Below are 23292 nucleotides of genomic sequence, written 5' to 3' on the forward strand. Positions count from 1 at the left end.
TTTTCAACCATTTGTTCAGAGACAGAGAAAGTGTCTGTATAGAATATGTAACTGGCTTTGGTTGTACAACAGAAACGTGGTTTATCAGAAGATTTAATCGTATCTTACCCTTCATTTCCTACATCAATTTTATTAAAAAATTTTAACACGTGTTAGAACATTTTAAGCCAAGGACAAAGAGAGGGAAACCAAAATACAAACCAAAGAACATCAAAAGTACTAGAGGCCTCCTGTACTGGAATAGCAAGAATTTCTTTATTGTGAGACCTGACACGGGCCGGGTTTCAGCATCTATGCCTGTGTCAGGGTTCTGATAAACATAGCTGTCCAAAAGCCACTCTTAGAAAAAAGTACTTCATCCCAACTGCTCCAGAAAGGCTTTTCATACCAGCGCCGCTACAATGCATTACTAACAAAGAAGTGGAGGAGTGGCCTAGTGGTTAGGGTGGTGGACTTTGGTCCTGAGGAACTGAGTTCGATTCCTGCCACAGGCAGCTCCTTGTGACTCTGGGCAAGTCGCTTAACCCTCCATTGCCCACCGCATTGAGCCTGCCATGAGTGGGAAAGCACAGGGTACAAAAATGTAACAAAAAAAACAAACAAAAAAAAAAGTACCAAAATATTTTAAAAGACATTGATCAACAATGTGTTAAATCGATTTAGCATGCACTAAATTTTTTTAACGTTAGTCTCCCAAAATGAACAAGCTAAAGTCTTATTTAACAAGCAGTGGGCATATATCACCCCTGACAGGAAATTTTTACTGCTCGTGTTATACAGCTTTCATTGATAGTTTGAGCCTATACATTTTTTATAGACCTCAGTATGGGACCTTACTGAGGTCTATAAAAAAAAATGTGTAGGCTCAATGAAAGCTGTATAACACGAGCAGTAAACATTTCCTGTCAGGGCTAAATTTTTTTAAGGCATGTTAATGAACCGAATGAATGCTAATCAATACAAATCCCTAGTATCATATTTAATTTTTTGTGCATAAAGCGTAGTTTTAATAGTTATGGCCAGTTAAGTGTTTTTACAGGATTGTTCTAGAAGAGGTGGTGTTGGGGTGATCTTGATTGTTGAGTTTAATTATCATATTCTCAGGAGGTTGATTGAGGTGTTCAAGGTTGGATATGTGCCTAGGGCTCGCAGTAACCTCGTGCTATAACATAGGCAACCGAGACCCCTCGGGCCTAAAGGTTTTCAGATATTTACAATAATCACACAATAATAACACGACATATGGTATTTTCTTAACATGGCACAATTTGGCCGCAGCTTTATTTAGATACAAAACATCTTAACCCTAGGTATACCCAAGCCGATCCAGCCTCAGGCTCAATATCCAACCCAGTCCGCCGTCATAGCAAGACTGACCAGTTGTAAACAGAGCTCCCCGCCGCACAGCAAGGGATCTCAACCGTAAGCACAGGTATCCCAGCTGCCTATCTTACATCATCAGGCTTGGGTACCCCGCCAAAGCTGCGACAAGATATATACAGGTACAATTCACAATAACTGGGGATGGGGGGGGGGGGGCGGGTGCATGCTGGTGCCCGGACGCCTGAAGAGGTAGTCCGGGCACCGCCCAGGGGCTTTTAACCCCTTTTCGTCTCCCGCCCCCTTACCAGCGGGGTGCTCTTGGGAGGCAGGAACATGCCCGCCCCGCCTCGCTCACACCCCGCTGGTACCGGTGCACATGCCCATCGGGGCACGGCGCCATGTTATAGGCTGCTCCGTGCACCCGTTGGGGCACTGCGCCTAGCTTGTCTTGTACATAGGTGTTCCTTTCATACTATGCAGATTTTAAGGGATGGAGCTTAGCAACTGTAGGATTTCTCACTTTTTCCGTGTTTGCACAGGACTGAACAAACCAGTTGTGTCGGTTTCACTACTTCCTTTCTACACAGAGCCTTGGGCAATGCCAAACTGCTAGGAAGTATAGCAGGAGACACTTTCCAAAAGATCATTTTCGAGTCAAGAAATTTGGGAGGGGGGGGGGGGGAGGAAGGCGAAATGGGTATTAATGAAAGATAAGGTTTGTTTTCCAAGAAAAAACATCCCTCTTTGTTCAATAAAGAAGTCTCCAAGTTGGCTTTCTTTCTGTTTTGAAAGACATTTAACTGGTGGCAAAAGTAGCATTCTAGTGCAGGAATATCAATAAAATTGATAAGAATTTAATCCGAGAGGAGCTGTCTAAACTGCTTGAGATGCAGAGAGATTGAAGTTGGAGAAATCGAGGTAGCCAGGAAGAGGGCAGGTAAGGTAATCAAAGTGATAGAGGTACCTTATATGGAATATGAATCTGATAGCTGATCAGAGCCATCTAGCATGCTTAGGTTTGCAAAGTGGCTCCAGAATTGCTCTATAGAGATCATCCAGTCCTGGTTTTACCCTATTAGAGCAGTGGGCTGAGAACCAGGGAAGCTCTCAGTTTGAATCACACTGTGGTGCCTTGTGATCTTGGGCAAGACACTTACGGCTCCTTTTACTCAGCGGCGGTAAGCCCAACGCAGGCTTACTCAGTGGCGTAGCAAGGAGGGCTGCCACCGGGGCGGTTCGCCGTTGCACCCCCCCCCCCCCGGGTGCAGCACGATGACACCCCCCTCAGCGCATCAACAACCCCCCCCCCCCCGACCCAGTGCCTACCCTCCTCAGCTCCCTCCAACCAGCTGAGCACCCTACCTTTAAAGAAATTTCGGAAGCCATGGAGAGGCAAGGTGCAGCGCCTCGCACCTGCAAGTAAAAGAAGCGTGGATTGTCATCGGGCCTTCCCTCATGCTGTCTGTCCCGCCCTTGCGGAAATAGGAAGTTGCAAGCGGAGGGCGGGACAGACAGCGTGAGGGAAGGCCCAATGACGATCCACGCTTGTTTTACTTGCAGGCGCGAGGCGCTGCGCCTCACCTCTCCACAGCTTCCGAAATTTCTTTAAAGGTAGGGTGCTCAGCTGGTTGGAGGGAGCTGAGGAGGGTAGGCACTGGGTCGGGGGGGGGTGTCATCATGCTGCACCCGGGGGGGGGGGGAGAGCTGGCAGGGAGCACCCCCCCCCCCCAAGCTGACACCCGGGGCGGACCGCCCCTCCCACCCCCCCCTTGCTACGCCACTGGGCTTACTGCTCGCTATACAGGAAGTACAGCCGGGCTACCACAACAGCCCAGCAGTACTTCCCACCCCTAGCGTGCAGTCCTTTCCGGCGCTATAAAAATGTATTTATTTTTGTAGCACCAGAGTTCACCTGGTGTTAATCAGGCAATGCTGTGCGCTGCCTAGTTACTGCCGGGTTAATGCAGGAAACCTTACCGCCACCTCACCCCCCCCCCCCCGAAATAGCCGTGCGGCAAGTGCTCTACTTTACGCAAGGCCATTTCCTGCAGGATGGCGAGACTTCCCTTTTACCAGCTGCGGTAAAAGGGGGCCTCGGCACAAGTGTAAAACACGCGCCAGCACCGGCCCCCCTTTTGCCGCAGCTTGATAAAAGGGGCCCTTAACTCTCCATTGTCTCAAGTATGAACTTAGCCTGCCAGTTCTCCAGGGACACGGAAATACTTGCTGTACCTGAATGTAACTCGCCTTGAGCCACTACAGAAAAGGCATGAGCCACCATATTTTTATGCAAATAAGAGGAATTCAGTAAATGGCACCTAAAGCTAGACGCTGGGAAGATCCGCGCTAAGATTATTCTACAAAGAGCGTTCCGCTCAGAGCGCCCTTTATAGAATGCTAGCTTAGTGTGGATTTTGCACCTAACTTTGGGCACCAGCATTTCACCTGCGAAAACCGGGTGTAAATGCTGGTGCCCGATTGCTGGCATTTGGGCGCATATATCATAGTATTCTATAACATCGTTCCTAACCTCTGGAAATGGCCCCAGATCCGCCCGTGCCCTTCCCACGGCCGTGCCCTTTTGGAATTGTGCACTATAAAATTTAGACGCAGATTTAATAGAATAGCGCCTAGGACAGATGCGCACGTAACTCTGAATTGTTGCTAATTAACATCGATTGTTGATTGTCGACGCCTCATTAGCTGATTAAGGGGTCTGCTTATGAAGCAGTTCTAGCGGCCATCCATGTGCCAGCACTAGCGCATGGACGACTGCTAGCGCTGCTTAGTAAACCGGAGTGTTAATTTGCACACGCATCTGCCCTGGGTGCCGAAATTTGCGCACGCAACTTTGGGCGACCTATATAGAATCCGGTGATAACGTGTGTGTTAAATGCATTTTTATAAACTGCACCTACCCCCTGCATGCTATGGACAGGGCCGCCCCGCCTCTGCCCCCCTGTTGCTCCCCCCGCCGCTCCCTGCCTCCCCCCGCCGCTGCAGTCTGCGGTCTCACCTCCCTGCCTCCATGGCTCCGGGCCCCTTGCATTCAAGGCGGCAATCGCAGGTCGCCTCTTTTCTGGCCTTCCCTCCCTGTGTCTCACCCTCGTCTGATGTAACTTCTGGTTTCCGCGAGAGCGGGACACAGGGAGGGAAGGCCAGAAGGGAGGCGATCTGTGACTGCTGCTTCGAATGCAGGGGACCGGAGCCGAGGAGGCAGGCAGGTGAGACCGGGCACTGCAGCGCCGGTGGCCTGACCCCGGCGCCGGGCCCCCCTTGGAGGCCCGGGCCCAGGGAATTTTGTCCCCCCTGCCCCCCCTCTCAGCGGCCCTGGTTATGGATGAGGATGTCTTAGCTAGCCAAACAGAAAATGTCAGATGAGCCTTAGGCAGTGGCGTAGCCACAGGTGGGCCTGGGTGGGCCAGAGCCCACCCACTTTGGGCTCAGGCCCACCCACTTTGGGCTCAGGCCCACCCAAAATTGTGACACTCTTGCTGTGGCTGGTGGGTATTCCCAAACCTTGCCAGCTGAAGATTTTCTGTCCTTGGGCAGCCAGTCCAAATGTCCAAATGTCAGCCAGCAGCACTTGCCTTGAGCTGACGCTAAGACCGGCCCTTCTGCACATGCTCAGTTTTCACACATGCAAAAGCACTGAGCATGCATGGCCTGCCAGCAGCAGCATCAGTTTGAGGCAAGTGCTGCCGGCTACCATTTGGAAGAGTGCTGGCTGCTCAAGTAGCAGTAGGAAATCTTCAGCTGGCAGAGTTTAGGGACCCCACCAGCTCAAGTATTTAATATTTGGGGTTTGTGGGCAGGGAGGGGTGGAGAGAAGAGCAAACTGGAGGGGCCGGGGAGGGGGGAATTCCATGCCCACCCACCTTGGGCTCAGGCCCACCCAAAATTGGCTATCTGGCTACGCCCCTGGCCTTAGATACCCAGGGCTGCAGGTTGTTACCTTGTAGATCAGTGACATTTCTGAGCTGAAGAACATAGTGTCCCTTGCTTAATGCCAAGAACAATAAAAGAATTTATTATCGGCTTAGCGGCCCTTCAACCAAAGCGTTGTAAGCACTTTCAGGGCAGTTCTATAACTGTTGCCTGATTGGTGCAGATCATGTAAAGGAAAGTACGTGGCTGCTTTCTTTCACACACATGTACCCCACTATTGAAAGCGGCCCATTGGCTCCCCTTGCCCCATCGTATTATCTACATGATTTTAGTCCTGGTCTTTAAATCCATCTGTCTGGTGAACCACTTTATCTATCTCTTATGTTAACCCCATATTCAAACAAAAGAACATTGCGATCAACTTTCCGAAATTTACTGATAGTACCATCTTTTCGCGAGATAATTCGTGAACACACCAGGAAGGTAATTTTCTCAGTTCAGGGTCCCGAACATTGGAACAAACTACCTCAGTCCCTTCGGCAACAGACATCTTTCCAAAACTTTAAAATTGATCTTAAAATGTTTCTTTTCTCTGATGCGTACTCCTAATTCTGCCAGTGCAGTCCATGGAGATTGGCCCTGCCAGTCCTCCTTTCCTATTCCTTTTCTTCTATCCTATTAGAAATTGTAGTTCTACTCCACCCCTTCCTTCCATACTTTACTATTTTCTTCCTTTTCTATATTTATTAGACTGTAAGTCGCCCAGGCATGCTGTTTGATGGGCGGGATAGTAAATTCTGAAATACACTTGAAATTTGGCGCATTAACACTGGTGTGTGTGTGTGTGTGTGCGCCTAAGTGCTGGAGATAACTCAGATAACTTTCTATAAGTTACACGCATAACTAAGAGTCTCGCCCATGCTCTGCCTGGGTGCCACCCAAATGTACGCTCACCTGTAAAATATGTGCTATATAAATTACACATGTATTGACTGAACAGCGCGTTGGTGGAATTTTGGCAGGTATGCATATATGTGGACACACATGTACATATATGCCATTATGGGGTAAATTTAATATAGGTCACTAAAAATTAGGTGCCCAAAAACTGTACGCTGAGCTAGTGTTCCACAATGGCAGAGTTGCGTGCCAAATCGGTTATAGAATACTAGTGTTGAGTGCGCAGTTATATGACAAACTTTAGGCCTGACCATTTACGTCATGTCTGTAGCTGGCATAAATGGAGGCACCTAAAGGCAGCAGTTGGGCGCATAAATGCAACTATTCTATAAAGTGTCTGCAAAAATAGTTGGAATGCCCCTGACATGCTTCATACTCCTCCCCAGTTAATGTCCCCTTTGCAATTGCCAGTGTTGTATAGTACCTAAGTAAATGTAACTAGTTACTGTACTTATGTAAAAGTTTTATTACTTTTACTTGTAAAGAAGTACAGGATAGCATTTGCTACTTTTACTTTTATTGAAGTAATAAGTTTGCTAGTTTTTACTGCTGCTTTTACTGATTCTTGCAGTATGCAGTAAAAGCAGAAAGGAGATGTAAATGACAGTTCCTCAGTAAACGAAATGAAACAGCAGAACGGAACATTACTACCTCAAACCTTGTCATTCAAACAGCGAATCATTTCAACTTAAATTTTGCTGTTCAGTGAATATAACCTGTAAGAACAGTGGAGTTGCCTGTGTTTGTTGAACCTGGTTACTGGCCTTCAGCCAAACAGAACTGCAAGAATCAGTAAAAGCAGTAGTAAAAACTGGCAAACTTATTACTTCAGTAAAAGTAAAAGCAGTCTGTTGTGAACAGACATATGTCTCTACCAGAACAGACTGCTGGTCATCCCATGGGACATTTTACATTGGGGTGAACTGTCCACTGTCTTTAGGGAGGAAGCCTGCTTGTCTGGCCTTAAGACTGAAGGGTTCCCACACATTGTTAGAACAATGATAGACAACGATTCCAATTTTGAGAAAGCCTTCTTTGTAATTAGACCAGTGGCATAGCTACGTGGGGCCACGGGGGCCTGGGCCCCTGTAGATTTGTCCCTGGACCCCTCTGCTGACGACCCTCTCGACCCCCCCCTCCTGCCACCAACCCTCCCCCGCCGCCGTCGGCTACCTTTGCTGGCGGGGGACCCCAACCCCTACCAGCCGAGGTCCTCTTCGGTGCAAAGCTTCATTCTGTTTCTGTGAGTCTGACGTCCTGCACATACAACGTGCAGGACGTCAGACTCACAGAAACAGAATGAAGCCTTGCAGGTGATGGCGACGGCGGGGGAGGGTTGGCGGCGGGAGGGGGGGTCGAGACTCTCAGCAGGGTCGTCGGCAGGGGGGTCAAAGGTGGTGGTGGCGGCGGGGGGGGGGGGGTCGGCAATGGCGGGGGGGAGCTAAAATGTGCCTCCTCACCTCGGGCTCTGGACCTCCCTCCCGCCGGTCTGGCTACGCCCCTGAATTGGACAGCATGACGATGATAAAGAAGGTAAAGATGAAGATGCAAGTGATGAGTTAGACAGCACTACTTCGAATGCAGATGATAATGACAATAATGATGATAACGTACTCTTTGCTATATGGAAGTCAAGTGTTTCAGAGATTCCCTTGATCAAAACCTGCAGACCCAGACAGAAGACATCAGTAATATTGCAACCTGGTCTGATTTGAAGGAACTTTTTATCAGACTGAGCACTCCACTTCCTGCTAGTGCAGTTGTTGAACCTTTTTAGCTGTGTTGGATTAATGACTCACACACACATTCACATAAGTGACAGTCATTCCCAAAAGTTTAGTTTTACTAAAAGCAAAGTGGACTGAGTTGTAGAGCAGTAAAGTTGTTGGGTAAAAACATGAATAATAGTTGCATTTATTGTAGTTGCGGGTACTTTTACTTTTTTACTCAAAAAGTATTATACCAGGTGATAACTTTGTTACTTTTTCTTAAATACATTTTTTATGTGTTCTTCACTGTACTTTTTACTTAAGTACTGTGGCCTAGCACTTTGAACAGCACTAGTATTTGCCTGCGAGAGAAGTTAGTCGCGCTGTTTATAGAATAGAGGCCTAAGCCTGTTATATGTGCATTGGCAAATTAATGCCAATTAGTGCTTATTAATGCCAATTATCAGTATTTATCGCCAATTAGTTAATTACGTTATACATGCAGCTGGTCCTGTTCTATAACTGTGCACCCAATTGTGTTCCTGACTTTGGGTACCATTTATAGAATTTGGCGGTAGGTGTCTAATCAGTGTGTAAATGTTAGCATCTATTCTATAGACTTACCCCCTTAGTTTGTGAATTAGTGTGTGGTAACTATTAAGGTAACATCATATGCTCCAGAAGCAGGCGCAAGCCAAAACATGCTAAGACTAGGGAGTTGCCTAGGGTAGCAGCAGCTTCTTGGAAGCAGCAAAGAGCAGCTGAAATCAAAGCAATAACAATAGAGCCTGACTTTCACACTAACTCAAAGAACCATCAGCATATACTTTAACCTACATTTTTATAGGATTACTATGCGATGACCGTGATTGTTGAGTTTAATTATCAAAGTCTCGGGGGAGGGGTGCAGGATAGGGCAAGGCAAAGGATGAGTGCGCTTTATAGAATAGCGCATAGTGTCAGAAACCAGACCTTACTTTGGACGCGAGGATTTACACCAACTGAAACCGCGCAGAATCACTTAGGCACTATTCTATAACTGGACATATAAATGTAGTTCCATTCGGATCTGCCGTTTTTGGCCCATTTTAATAACCTGAGTGCCCTCGGTATGGACCCCAAAGTCACTGGCTGGGTTAGAAACTGGTTGAGCGGAAGGCAGTAAAGGTTCAAATTCCACTGCTGCTCCTTGTGATCTTGGGCAAGTCACTTAACCCTCCATTGCCTCAGGTACAAACTTAGATTGTGAGCTCTCCTGGGACAGAGAAATATCCAAAGTACCTGAATGTAGCTCACCTTGAGCTACTACTGAAATAGGTGTGAGCAAAAAATCTAAATAAATAGATACAGCTAAAAAAAAATCTAAATAAAATTATAACACTTTTTTGTGCTGAAAAATTGGCACGGAAATAGCACATAACATTAGGCACTATGTATACAATTGCCTACTAAATGAGATACATTTGGAAACATCAAATTGAAACCTAGTAATAGGACTAACATACAGTATCAGAAATACACATGTTTAACAGCACTGCAGAATATCATATAACATACAGTAAAGTCTCGATTATCTGGCCTAAATGGAACTGACCCGTTGTCCAATAAATGAAAAGTTGGATAATACGGAAAACAATGGTAACCCCTCAAGCAATGCATAGACAGAGGGGTCCTTTTACCAAGGTGTGTGGAAAAGTGGCCGGCGCTGGTGTAGGTTGCGTGTATTGGATGCACGCAGGTTCATTTTTCAGTGCGTCTGCAAAAAAGGTCTTTTGGGGGGGGGGGGCTGAAAATGGACATGCGGCAAAATTAAAATTGGCGTGCGTCCATTTTGGGCCTCAGACCTTAGTGCCACCCATTGACTTAGTGGTAAGGTCTCACGCGCTAACCAGGCAGTAATCGTCAGCGTGTGTACATAAGTACATATAAGTAATGCCACACTGGGAAAAGACCAAGGGTCCATTGAGCCCAGCATCCTGTCCACGACAGCAGCCAATCCAGGCCAAGGGCACCTTTCAAGAATGCCGATTACCGCCCGGTTAGTGCTGCGTACTGGAAATTTTCTGGGGTACGTCCAAAATGAAATTACCGCCTGGGCCACACGGTAGCTGGCTGGTAGTTCTGAATTGGTGCATTTTAGGCGCGCGTAGCTGCCTGCGCGGCTTAATAAAAGGGCCCCAAAGGCAGCAAAAGCAGGGTCCTGGCTCGTGTCGGTGGTAAAAGTAGGGTCCCGGGTTCGGAAAACAGAAACAGAAGCCACGTGAGTGACATCACCAGGAGTCTGTTGGATAATCCGGATCAGCGAAGGTTGGATAAGCGAGGCTGTACTGTATATGCAGTGTTGCCATCTATCTAATAGTTTCAACTAAGTATAGTAAACTTTACATACCTTATAGTCAAAAGCTCGCATATACTCATCGGTGCCTGCCATACTCTGTTACTATCGCACCAATGGTCAGCTAAATTTAAGAAAATCACATGGCTCCGTGCACCAATGAAAATGCTGCAACCTAATGATGTCGTTCAATTAGTTTACATAGCTGCGGTCCAATCTGTTTCCAGATTCAAACCTCCTGGAGATACAGTCCCCTGACTGACGGTTTTAATTTTTAGCTTTGGCGGACCACACCCTGAGGCAGCAATTTGTGAAACACGCCACATGTTGGTGGAGGCATCAGTGCACTGCAAAGTGTGAAAAAAAAGCGTTGCTAAAGGATTATAATTGGAAGATTTTTAAAACGCCTTTATATATTGAAGAATGTTTATACAAGTTGAGAACATATATTGGATTTTGCAAAAAAAAAACAAAAAACTGATTATTAAAGAAATTATTATGTTGGTTGGAACTAAATTGAAACTAATTTTGGAAATCAAAGAGTAACAGAGATAAGAAATCACAGAGGACTGCTGGGTTTATTGCATTGCCAGTTTATTACCCTTGCTGATGGTTTTGGACCTTTTAAATTGATCTATCTAATAGTGGCACTAAATATATGTGGAAACACCATTCCTCACATTTTAAACAAGTGCTGGACCTGAGAATGTATAATGATTTTATTTTTTGTTTTTAGCACTGGAGCTTTGACGTTCCCTATTGCTTTTTAAAATACAACCTGGCTGTAAGTTTCTTGCAGAATTTTAGGTAACCATTGGCACCTATTGGGAAGGCTCTGTCCATCTGCCTATCTGTCTCACACACACAGAAATGCACGCCTCATACAATGCCTGTCACCCTAGCACAGCACTTTTCAACCTTCCCACGGAGGCACACCTAGCCAGTCGTGTTTTCAGGAGTGCCACGATAAATTTGTTTGAGATAGATTTTCGTACAGTGGAGACTCTGTTCATGCAAATCCTGCATATTTATTATGGTAAGCCTGAAAACCTGACTGGCTAGGTGTGCTTCCAAGAGAGGACTCAGAAGCACTGGCCTAATAGAAACAATTATGTCTTTTCACACCCAGAACCAGCCCAGCATCCTTTTCCACAGAGTGAACTCCATTTGCCATTACTCTTTACTGCCTTCCGCTCAACCAGTTTCTAACCCAGCCAGTGACTTTGGGGCCCATACCGAGGTCACTCAGGTTATTTATTCTGGCCATTGGTGCCTAGGGGCAGAGGTTTTCAACCCAGTCCTTGGGGCACACCTAGCCAGTCGGGGTTTTCAGGATATCCTGAAAACCCCGACTGGCTGGTTGCGCCCTGAGGACTGGGTTGAAAATCTCTGGCCTAGAGTTTGGTGCCCACATAGAATTGCACCATAGAAGATAATTTTATAAGCGGGTCCCTATCCTGCTTATAATCGAAAGAGTAAAACGCCTATATTGTGACCCAAATTGGGAGATGGGCGTCTTTCTCCCGTGGGCGCCCAAATCGGTATAATCGAAAACCGATTTTGGGCGTTTCCAACTGCAATCTGTCGCAGAAACGGGTAAAGTTGACGGGGGCGTGTCGGAGGCGTGGTGAAGGTGGAACTGGGGCGTGGTTATTGGCCGAGGAGAGATAGGCGTCTTTAGCTGATAATCGAAAAAAAGGCGTTTTTACCGCGATTTTGGGTCACTTTTTTTGGACCCTTTTTTTTCACGAACAAGTCCCAAAAAAGTGCCCCAACTGACCAGATGACCACTGGAGGGAATCGGGGATGACCTCCCCGGACTCCCCCAGTGGTCACTAACCCCCTCCCACCAAAAAAAACCCACTTTACAAACTTTGTTTTCCAGCCTGTATGCCAGCCTCAAATGCCGTACCCACCTCCATGACAGCAGAATGTGTTCTATCCTCTGACAGCCTTTCCCTGGTTCTGATGTGGCTCTCGGGTGAGTGTGATACCTTTTCTGTTAAGGGCACTGCAGAGTCACATCAGCAATGCATTGTGGTGGGTGTAGGGTATTGGGCTCCGTGATTCCACTAGCTTGTGCCACATGCTCACGATGTTGGTAGTTGGTAGGCTCTACTCCCATGGTGCTGTTCCCTCTGCTGGGTCAGAGTGTGCCCTGTTTTGTTTCCGGTAGTCCATGAGATAGTGGCCATTTTTGTAAGCCAGTTTTAGATCCCTTTCACGGGTTAGCCACGTTAGAGAACTTAGTTCTTACCTTGAATGTGGCTGAAAGAGGGCATTGTACAGCATTCTGCCAGCTCTGACCTACTGCTAATCTCAGTACCAGGGAGACTCGTTGCCAGTGGGGCACAACTTCTGATCTGCAGTTAACTGTGAGTAAGTGTGCTTATTCCAATAAAGGACGTTTTCGGAGAGATTAGTCTTCAGGTGTCAACTGGTGTGCCAAGGTTATATAGCAGCAACAAGTCCTAGAGGCCTGCATGTATGCAGGTCCCTGGAGCACTTTCCAGGGACCTGCACTTCAGCCAGGTGGACCCAGGCCCATCCCCCCCTACCTGTAACACTTGTGCTGGTAAATGGGAGGCCTCCAAAACCCACTGTACCCACATGTAGGTGCAGCCTTCACCCCTATGGTAGTGTACATTTGTGGGTAGTGGGTTTTGGGGGAGGGGGTTGGGTGCTCAGCACCCGTGGTAAGGGAGCTAGGCATGTGGGAGCGTTGTCTGAAGTCCACCGCATTGACCTCTAGGGTGCCCAGTTGGTGTCCTGGCATGTCAGGGGGGCGAGTGTACTACGAATCGTGGCCCCTTCCATGACCAAATGGCTCGGATTAGGACGTTTTTGAGCTGGGTGTTTTTAGTTTCCATTATTGCAAAAAAAAAAACCAAACGCCCAGCTGAAAAACATCCATTTTTTCGAAAATACAGTCTGTCCCGCCTCTTCACGTACCCGTTTTCGGACATAGACGCCCATGGAGATAGGCGTTCGCGTTCGATTATGCCCCTCCACGTGTCTTTATAAAATACTAGTGTAAGTGACAGAAATTGAGCCTTGAATTCTGGCATGGACATTAGAGCACGTGTGCGTGACCATACTTAAGTACATACGTAAATTAGCATATTTTTGAATCTATGTGGGTTCTTGCAAACTCTGCCTCTGTACATGCCTACTGGCAAAATATGTATCTTTATGTTATTGCACATGCTTTTATGCATGTCAAAGTTTTATAACTGACCATTATCACGCATATGTAGCCACATCCAGATGAAAATGACTTTATCAAATTACCCCCCCATAGAGGGTAATTTAAAAAAGCATTTCCATGGATAAAAAGTGTTTTTCCCGCAGAAACAGGCTTGTATAAAATTGTTTACCTGATATGTGAATAAAGTTATGCTTCTGACTTTACCCAGCCTGAGAAGGAAAGGTTTGTGTTTACAATCCTGTTTGTGAAAATATGCAGATAAATTAACCCATAAAATCCCTGATTCTGTAAACACAAATTTAGGCACATTCCCGATTTCTGTGTGCAATTTAATAGAATAATGAGCCAATTAGTGCCAATAATTGGCTTTTTAACAAGCAATTATTGGCACTAATTAGGCGTGGGATCAACACCTAAAATTTGCAAGTGGTCCAATTAAGGGAGCGTTGAAATGGCAGGGTCATAGGCGTTTTGGGGCAGAACGGGGATGTGGTTTCAAGTTACGCACATAATTACAGAATAATGGTGCTCAGCATGTAAATGTAGGCACAGGCATTTGCACCACGTTTGCATTGCTGCAAATAGCTGTGTCTAAATTTGCACACAACTCTCCGCTTAAGCCTGTATTCTATAAAATGTGCTGAACTTTAGGCGCGGCTTATAGAATAATGTTTAAGCTAGGGCTCTTCAGCTTGGAGAAGAGAAGGCTGAGGGGAGATATGACAGAGGTGTCTAAAATACTGGGTGGAGTGGAACAGGTAGATGTGAATCGCTTGTTTACTCTTTCCAAAAGTACTAGGACTAGGGGGCACCAAAGAAGCTACTAAGTAGTAAATTTAAAACAAATTGGAGAAAATATTTCTTCACTCAAGGAGTAATTAAACTCTGGAATTAGTTGCTAGAGAATGTGGTAAAAGCAGTTAGCTTAGCAGGGTTTAAAAAAAGGTTTGGATAGTTTCTTAAAAGAAAAGTTCATAAGCCATTATTAAGACGGACTTGGGAAAATCCACTGCTTATTTCTAGGATAAGCAGCATAAAATCTGTTTTACTATTCTGGGATCTTGCCAGTTACTTGTGACCTGGATTGACCACTTTTGGAAACAGGATACTGGGCTTGATAAACCTTCGGTCTGTCCCAGTATGGCAATGCTTAATATGTTAACTTCTTATGGGTATCGTTCAGCGCTGATTTTTTAGGCATCATATATAGAATCTAGCCTTAACTGTGTGCATGGTACAGAGCAGGTGTAAATCTAAGCATAGAAATTCCCTGGGATAATTTTCAAAGTCAAACCCCCAAATTCTATATATGGCACGATAGTTCTGCATGCTAATTTGGCCACATGGCCAAATTGTGCGCACAACTTAATTGATTAACAAGCCAATCAGCACCGATAATTAGTACTTAACTAATTAGCTCTAATTGGCTTTAATTAGAAATTACATGCACAACTTTCTAGACATTCTATAACACGGTGCACGTAAATTCTAATGTGCACAGTCGTAAAGGGGGCATTTAAAAAAACTATGTGCTCTATTTCCTTCTGAGAAAGAGCACCATGCACAGCACACCATATCAGATCAGATCAACTTATTGACCAGTATTGACATTTAGTTTTCCTATAAATTTGCAGCCACTTTAAGAAATCATAAGTATATCAGAGCAAATGTAGTCCTATGCATTGCCATAATTGAAATTTTAAAAGGTGATTGTTTAATTAGGCTTAGACTGAAGTGAGATGTAATATACAACAACTAGTAAATACAATGTTTGCTTTCATTGGTTGGGCTATGTATGAAAGATATTAAGATGGCAAAGAGCAGAGAGTTAGTACTGTAGTCTGAGCTTAGTCCGTTATCACATTCCATAATATCCGTGGTTGCTGTGAGATTAGGATTTCATTCCCTTAAAATTGGTGGTGGGCTAACAAATTGCAGTTTTAGGGCTTGCATGCAAGTCCTACCTATGATCTTGGATATATTAGCGAAGCAGTTATAGATGCATAAGTCTGTGCTGAACTTCATTTTCCCCCTTTTTCTGGGATTATACCTCAATCTGACAAAACCCTACTTGCAGGAAAATCTTTGAATAGAAGATTTTTTAGTCCATCTCTTTATAATTGCCTAAAAAGCTCCTAGCCACTACTCAATTGCCCTCCCCTTGTCCCTTCCTTCCTTCTCACCCATTACTTCCTTAACTGTCTTGTCTGTCTGTATTATTTAGATTGTAAGCTCTTTTGAGCAGGGACTGTCTCTTTGTATCAGGTGTTCAGCGCTGCGGGCGTCTGGTAGCGCTATACAAATGCTAATGCTAATAATATTATAGAATATACCTGATCTGCGCCTAACTTAGGCGCAGGTATTTACGCCTGGTTTTAGGTGGCCTAAATGGGTGCACCTAAATTTTAGGCACAAGAACGGCACTTGAGCGTATTCTATAAATGACGCCTAACTTTAGACGTACTTTATAGAATCACGCTAACTGCATTGTTTTACAGCACCAATTTTTAAGGCGCCATATATTGAATTTCCTCCGAAGTGCACACATACATTTACTTTGAAAATTTGCCAGTGCCTGCACAGATAAAAGTTTGCTTGCCTCGTTTGCATACATGCCGCTGATTTGATATACGGTGCCCCAAATTGAGCGCTGATATTTGGGCAACAATCCAAGATGTGCACCCAACTAAATTGCCTATTGAGCCAATTAGTGCAATAATTGGATACTAATTGGCATCAATCTAGGGGCCCTTTTACAAAGGCGTGTAGGTGCCTACGCGCGCCCTATGCGCGTCAAATTGGCAGTACCACCTGGCTACCACGTGCCCTGGACAGTAATTCCATTTTTGGCACACGCCCAAAACACGTGGTAGAAAATATTTTCTATTTTCTACCATGGGGCGCTTACCCGGCGGTAATGGACAGTTGGTGCGCACTGGATGCTTACCGCCCGGTTAGTGCATGAGTCCTTACTGCTAAGTCAATCTGTGGTGGTAAGGTCTCAGGCCGAAAATGGACGCGCATTGGTTTCCATTTTGTAGCACATCCATTTTCCGGCACATTAAAAAAAATTCCTTTTTTCTTAGCGTGCTCAAGAAATGGACCAGCGCATGTCCAAAACACGCGCCTACAGCAGTACAGGCCACTTTTGGGCGTGCCTTAGTAAATGAGCCCCATAGATTTGTGCACACTTCTTGCTGCACGCCCCAATTCAGGAAATTTAGACTGCCCCCAATTTGATTGACTGCACATTTTGTCCTTTAGATTGTAAGCTCCTTTGAGCAGGGACTGTCCTTCTTTGTTAAACTGTACAGCACTGCGTAACCCTAGTAGCGCTTTAGAAGTGTTAAGTAGTAAGTAGTAGTAGTAATGTACACCCAAATCTCATAGGGGGCGTGACCATAGGAGGTATATGGGCGGGTCAGGAGCAATGTTTCCCCTAAGGAGTGGCCTGGTGTGTACAAGTTTTAAAAACCAACAGTTTTTGAGTGCCAGAATTAGAAATGCATTTCACAAGATCGGAAGTGACAAACAACAGCACAGACCATTTCATACAGCACACTTTTATTTGAAACTCATTTAAATCAGGTCTGTAATTGATTTAGTTTAATTCATTTTCATTTAATTTTTGTAGTTTAATTTTGTTTGAAAGTTGAGTCAGTGTTTTTGTGAACGAGCATGTGAAATCTGTGAGCTACGGTCCTAAAATGTATGAGCAATCACTCACGCGCTCCGCTTAGAGGGAACATTAGTCAGGGACGTGTTATAAAATACCCAAATTGGACACCGGGAATTACACCTGATTTCAGCAGGCATCAGTACTAGTGCCCAAACTTGGATGACAAAATTGGCACTCAGTACTGTTCTATAAAGGGCCAGTATAGCACAGCATTGGGCATCATTTACTGAATTTAGCCCACGGTCACTTGTAAAATCGCCCCCATTCTGTTCCTTTGGCTTAATGATCCTGGCTGTCCATAAAACTGAACTTAAGAACGATTTTAATGTCCCTGAAATTGATTTCAGCTTGTTGACATGATTTCAGAGCCCCCCCAGCCCCCACCCGTACCTTTAAAAAGGAGGAGGGTGTAGCACTCCCTCCACTTTCCAGCACCGCCCCCAAAATGGTGGTGCCTGCCCGGTGCATCCTGGGATGTGCTGGGCAGGGCTTTCCTACCATACCAGGATGTACTGGGCAGGGCACCACCATTTTGGAGGCGGCGCTGGAAGGAGGAGGGTGTTATTAGGAAGGGTATGGAGTCCAGGTGTGCGGATGTTATAATGCCGTTGTATCGCTCCATGGTGCGACCGCACCTGGAGTATTGTGTTCAGTACTGGTCTCCGTATCTCAAAAAAGATATAGTAGAATTGGAAAAGGTACAGCGAAGGGCGACGAAAATGATAGTGGGGATGGGACGACTTTCCTACGAAGAGAGGCTGAGAAGGCTAGGGCTTTTCAGCTTGGAGAAGAGACGGCTGAGGGGAGATATGATAGAAGTGTATAAAATAATGAGTGGAATGGATCGGGTGGATGTGAAGCGACTGTTCACGCTATCCAAAAATACTAGGACTAGAGGGCATGAGTTGAAGCTACAGTGTGGTAAATTTAAAACGAATCGGAGAAAATTTTTCTTCACCCAACGTGTAATTAGACTCTGGAATTCGTTGCCGGAGAACGTGGTACGGGCGGTTAGCTTGACGGAGTTTAAAAAGGGGTTAGATAGATTCCTAAAGGACAAGTCCATAGACCGCTATTAAATGGACTTGGAAAAATTCCGCATTTTTAGGTATAACTTGTCTGGAATGTTTTTACGTTTGGGGAGCGTGCCAGGTGCCCTTGACCTGGATTGGCCACTGTCGGTGACAGGATGCTGGGCTAGATGGACCTTTGGTCTTTCCCAGTATGGCACTACTTATGTACTTATGAGTTAGGGGGCACTAGGTTGAATATCAACACTTATCCAGTTATTACACATACCTGAATATTTTATGCTGGAATCAGATATGACCCTGCATTGAATAATAATTTTGGTTGCCGCAGACAGTGTTTTAAAAATCACTGACTGCCACTGGCTGAATATTACCTCATAGGAACATAAGAGTAGCCATACTGGGTCAGACCAATGGTCCATCTAGCGCAGTATCCTGTTTCTAACAGTGGCCAAGCCAGGTCACAAGTACCTGGCAGGAACCCAAATTGTAGCAACATTCCATACTACAAATCCCAGAGCAAGCAGTTGCTCCCCCATGCCTGTCTCAATAGCAGACTATAGACTTTTCCTCCAGGAACTTGTCCAAACTTTTTTTAAACCCAGATACGCTAACTGCTGTTACCACGATCCACCAGCAGAGAGTTCCAGAGCTTAACTATTCGTTGAGTGAAAAAATATTTCCTCCTATTTGTTTTAAAAGTATTTCCATGTAACTTCCTTGAGCATCCCCTAGTCTTTATTTTTGTTACATTTGTACCCCGCGCTTTCCCACTCATGGCAGGCTCAATGCGGCTTACATGGGGCAATGGAGGGTTAAGTGACTTGCCCAGAATCACAAGGAGCTGCCTGTGCCTGAAGTGGGAATCGAACTCAGTTCCTCAGTTCCCCAGGACCAAAGTCCACCACCCTAACCACTAGGCCACTCCTCCACTGTTGCTACTATTTGAGATTCCACTAGCAACATTCCATGTAGAAGTCAGCCCTTGCAGATCACCAATGTGGTGGCTGCGCAGGCTTCTGCGAGTCTGACGTCCTGCACATACGTACAGGACGTCAGACTCACAGAAACAGAAGCCTGCGCAGCCTTCTACATGGAATGTTGCTAGTGGAATAGCAACATTCCATGTAGAATCTCCAATAGTAGCAACATTCCATGCAGAATCTCCAATAGTATCTATTTTATTTTTGTTACATTTGTACCCCGCACTTTCCCACTCATGGCAGGCTGAATGCGGCTTACATGGGGCAATGGAGGGTTAAGTGACTTGCCCAGAGTCACAAGGAGCTGCCTGTGCCTGAAGTGGGAATCGAACTCAGTTCCTCAGGACCAAAGTCCACCACCCTAACCACTAGGCCACTTCTACTTGTTATCTCCCCTTATCTGTTTCTTTTCTAAGCTGAAGAGCCCTAACCTCTTTAGCGTTTCCTCATATGAGAGGAGTTCCATCCGTTTTATCATTTTGGTCCCTCTTCTTTGAATCTTTTCTAATTCCGCTATATCTTTTTTGAGATACGGCAACCAGAACTCAACACAGTACTCAAGGTGAGGTCGCACCACGGAGCGATACAGAGGCATTATAATATTTTCGTTCTTATTAATCATCCCTTTCCTAATAATTCCTAGCATCTTGGTTTTTTTTTTTGGCCGCCGCTGCACATTGAGCAGAAGATGTAGGTAGGTTGCTTTGCTGCTGTTTGCTGATTCATTGAAGGTGCTGCCCTAGGCCACTGCCTAGTCTTGCCTACTGAGTGGGCTTCCCCTGGCAGTATCAAGCTTTGCAAGACTTGACACAGTCAGACAAGCATAGAAATTCCTGCACCACTCCAACAAACGTTGCAGTAATGTTTTTAGCAGTGGGGTAAGAACATCATCACCCTGCAATGTCAGCAGCGGGATGATGTCATCAGCATGACAGAGGACATACAGTTTGGGAGACAGTTAGTTACAAACCCCAAATTCCTCATCAAGGGTATTTTAATCAGAAGCCCTAACTCTAATGAGCAATCTGAGACGTACAGTATGATACAGAATTGAAAAGGAAAGTCTCCCATCCTTCTAAAAACATATTACCTGTCCCACTTTCCTCCATTTGTTGAAAATTAAACTCTTTACAGCTTTGAAAACAAATGGAATTTCTTACTAGCACTGTGATATAACCTGCAATGTATTTCTATATTTGAGCAACATCATTGCTTAACTCGTTATGCACTGACTTAATGACAGGTCCAAGGCACATGTGTATTTAGTCCAATATGAAAAGGTTACTACTACTGCTACTGTGATTTTAAAATACAGCTTATTTGCTCACAGGACTTTAAGATTTAGAGCAAATGGATCGGACCAGAAGGTGAGGGCAGGAATCTTCCCTTGTAACTCAGAGAGTGAAGTTTCACTCATCCACCCTCACCCTGCCCCCAAAGTTGGAAAATGGAGAACGGGTGTTTGGACCAGATCTCCATGGCCTCTGAAGTGGTGCCAGTGCATGGCTGTATGTGGGAGCGGGCTCCTTTTGAACTTGGGTATTTGGCACCTTAAAATTTGACGCCCTAGGCAGTTGCTTATGTGGCCTACACCTAAATCCAGGCCTGTTTGTTTACCTGAGTTGAAAATAGGTCACCTTGCGGTCTGAAATGTTTTTTAACTGCATTTGGCTTTAAAAAAAATAAAAAATGTTAAAACAAAGGAAAGACCACCCCTCTGAATCAATGAAATGTATGTAGTTCCGCTTGGAAATGAAAGCAGTAGGTGAATGTAAAGTCACTCTCAGGTGCTGTCTCCAGGGCCAAATTTGCATATAAGCTAGACAACCTACAGTTTAGGACCTCACATTACAAAGGGCCTCATTATTATTATGTATTTATTTTTATTTAGATTTTTGCTCACACCTAGTAGCTCAAGGTGAGTTACATTCAGGCACACTGGATATTTCTCTGCCCCAGGAGGGCTCACAATCTAAGTTTGTACCTGAGGCAGTGGAGGGTTAAGTGACTTGCCCAAGATCACAAGGAGCAGCAGTGGGATTTGAACTGGTCACCTCTGGATTGCAAGACTGGTGCTCTAACCATTAGGCCACACCTCCACTCCACTTTAATAATAATCAAAATGTTTGTATGTGATGTAGTATTTTGTGCATATTCTTTCACAAGCATGGAAAACTAGTAACCTAAAACTAACCTTCTACTTCATCGAGGGGGGAGCCTTCTTAACTGTACAGCTTAGGGGCCACAGTACTCAGAAATGCGGCCCTGACTATCTGCTCTGCTCACACATCCTCATCTTTCTTCCCCTCTCTCTCCTAACAGCAGGAACGGATTTCATATACACCTCCTGAGAGCCCGGTGCCAAATTACTCGTCCTCTTCCTCCCCCCTTAATGTTCCAGCACCCGGGGTCATCCGGATGGAGGAGGAGCGGATCCGCCTGCCAGCACACCTGCGTGAGTACAACCTGCGGGAAGGGGACGGGCTTGCCTCAGGCAGCCTTGGGCAAAACTTTCTCTGAGGTAGCTGACTGTGTAGGAAAGGTGTTGACACATTTTCTGCCATGTGGCTTCCTCTCAGCCAACTCTGCTATGGGGAAATGTGCAGAATTTTAACCCCTGTTAAGTCACCTGGCAACTTGAGTTGATTCTCAAACAAATTTTCATCAGAACAAACCAGTCTTTCTTTTCGTATGTGTTTTGTGGACAGGGTTTGTGCTAAAGGCCGTTTTTTTGTTGTTTTGGCAAACCAAGGTGGAGCGGTTGATTCTCTTCTCTGTAATTGTGATGTGGGAGGAGGGTTGTGGTGATGACAGAGTGCTGTTGTGTGTGTAGAGAACCGGTTTCAAACCTGTTTCCAAACTCATTGGTAGAGGAAATTAAAATTGGGTCTGTTCTATATTTGTAAATTCTGCCTTTTGAGTTGCTGAGAGAGTTGTTCTCAACCCAGTCCTTGAAGTCCTCCTAGCTTGGCTGGTTTTCAGGATATCCACAGTAAATATGCATGAGGTAGATTTGCAAATGCTTTGTGCGCAGTATGTCTAGTGTTTATGATTTTAGGTGTTTATAAACCGTCCAGCTACTGTCAGCACTCTAAAAATCAACATGGCCGATATTCAGTGTGTGGGTTAACTAGCCGGGAATGGCTGCCACCAGTGTGTCGGCAGATAACCAGTCATTTTCAGCAGCATTTAACCTGTTATTGGCACTGAAAATGCCCAGTTAGCACCACCAAAAAGAAATCTGGCAATGTTGGGGGCGTGACTGGTTAAGTTCCGATATTCAGAATTTAACTGGCCAGGCTTAACGGGCAAATAAGGCTACATAAAAAGCAGTTCTATCTTTGCCTGTTAATTAATTAATTAATTAATTACATTTGTACCCCGCAGCTTACATAGTAACAAGAGAATATAATCTGTAGTATCAAAATCAACAAGGATGTATGTGATAGAACAATGAACAAGGAGTAAATGGGATAAAAGAGGTATGAGTGAAAGGATAGGGATAGGTAATGAGGTGGAGCGATAAAGGAGAAGTTGAGGAAGAGCATGGAGGGTAAGAAGGTTGGTAGGAGATAATATCTGAGTCATTGTTATTAATGATTAGATGAACCGGTAAGTAGATGGGTTGCTTATGTTCGCTTATGATAGGTCAAGTCGTTCAGGTAAACCTGTTTGAATAGATGGGTTTTCAAGTAAGGATTTCTTGCCAGTAATCTTGGATCTTTTAGCTACATTCGACACAGTCACTCGCTGTTTATTGCATGAAGAGTTGTCCAGAGAGAAGGAAGATGAGGTTCAGTCAAGGGCTGGACCTCTTCCTTTTTGGCAAACAGAACACAGAGCTGCAGTTATGAATTGAAAGTGAGGCTTCTGACATAATAAGCCATGGCCAGTTAAGTTTGAATATTGACTTAACCAGTCACGCACTAGCGGGGGTTCAAGAACTGTATATCAGGGGTGTAGCCAGACAACAGATTTTGGGTGGGCCTAGGCAAGAAATGGGTGGGCACCAAGTGTTCTTCCCAACCCCCACCAGAAAAATATCTGAGCTGGCGGGAAAACGCTTCTTTCTACCCTGGCAGTCTGCAGTAGGCATGCGCTGCCGCTGAAAACTGAGCATGCACAGGTGCCAGTATTGTGGAGAGCAGCGTTTTAATTACTATCAGGGGGATGTCT

At 45.2% G+C, this 23292-nt stretch overlaps 1 protein-coding gene across 2 annotated transcripts in view; it reads left to right on the forward strand.

Moving 5' to 3' along the window:
• Positions 1–23292, forward strand: part of ETV6 (ETS variant transcription factor 6) — a 252415-nt gene that overhangs the window by 72128 nt on the left and 156995 nt on the right. For both annotated transcript variants that reach the window (XM_030214955.1, XM_030214957.1), the window contains exon 2: positions 21439–21571. In XM_030214955.1, coding sequence (XP_030070815.1) covers positions 21439–21571 — 133 coding nt within the window. The remainder of the gene's footprint in view (positions 1–21438; positions 21572–23292) is intronic.

The sequence above is a fragment of the Microcaecilia unicolor genome, chromosome 9, assembly GCF_901765095.1.
Source record: "Microcaecilia unicolor chromosome 9, aMicUni1.1, whole genome shotgun sequence".
In the NCBI taxonomy this organism is placed as follows: Eukaryota; Metazoa; Chordata; class Amphibia; order Gymnophiona; family Siphonopidae; genus Microcaecilia; species Microcaecilia unicolor.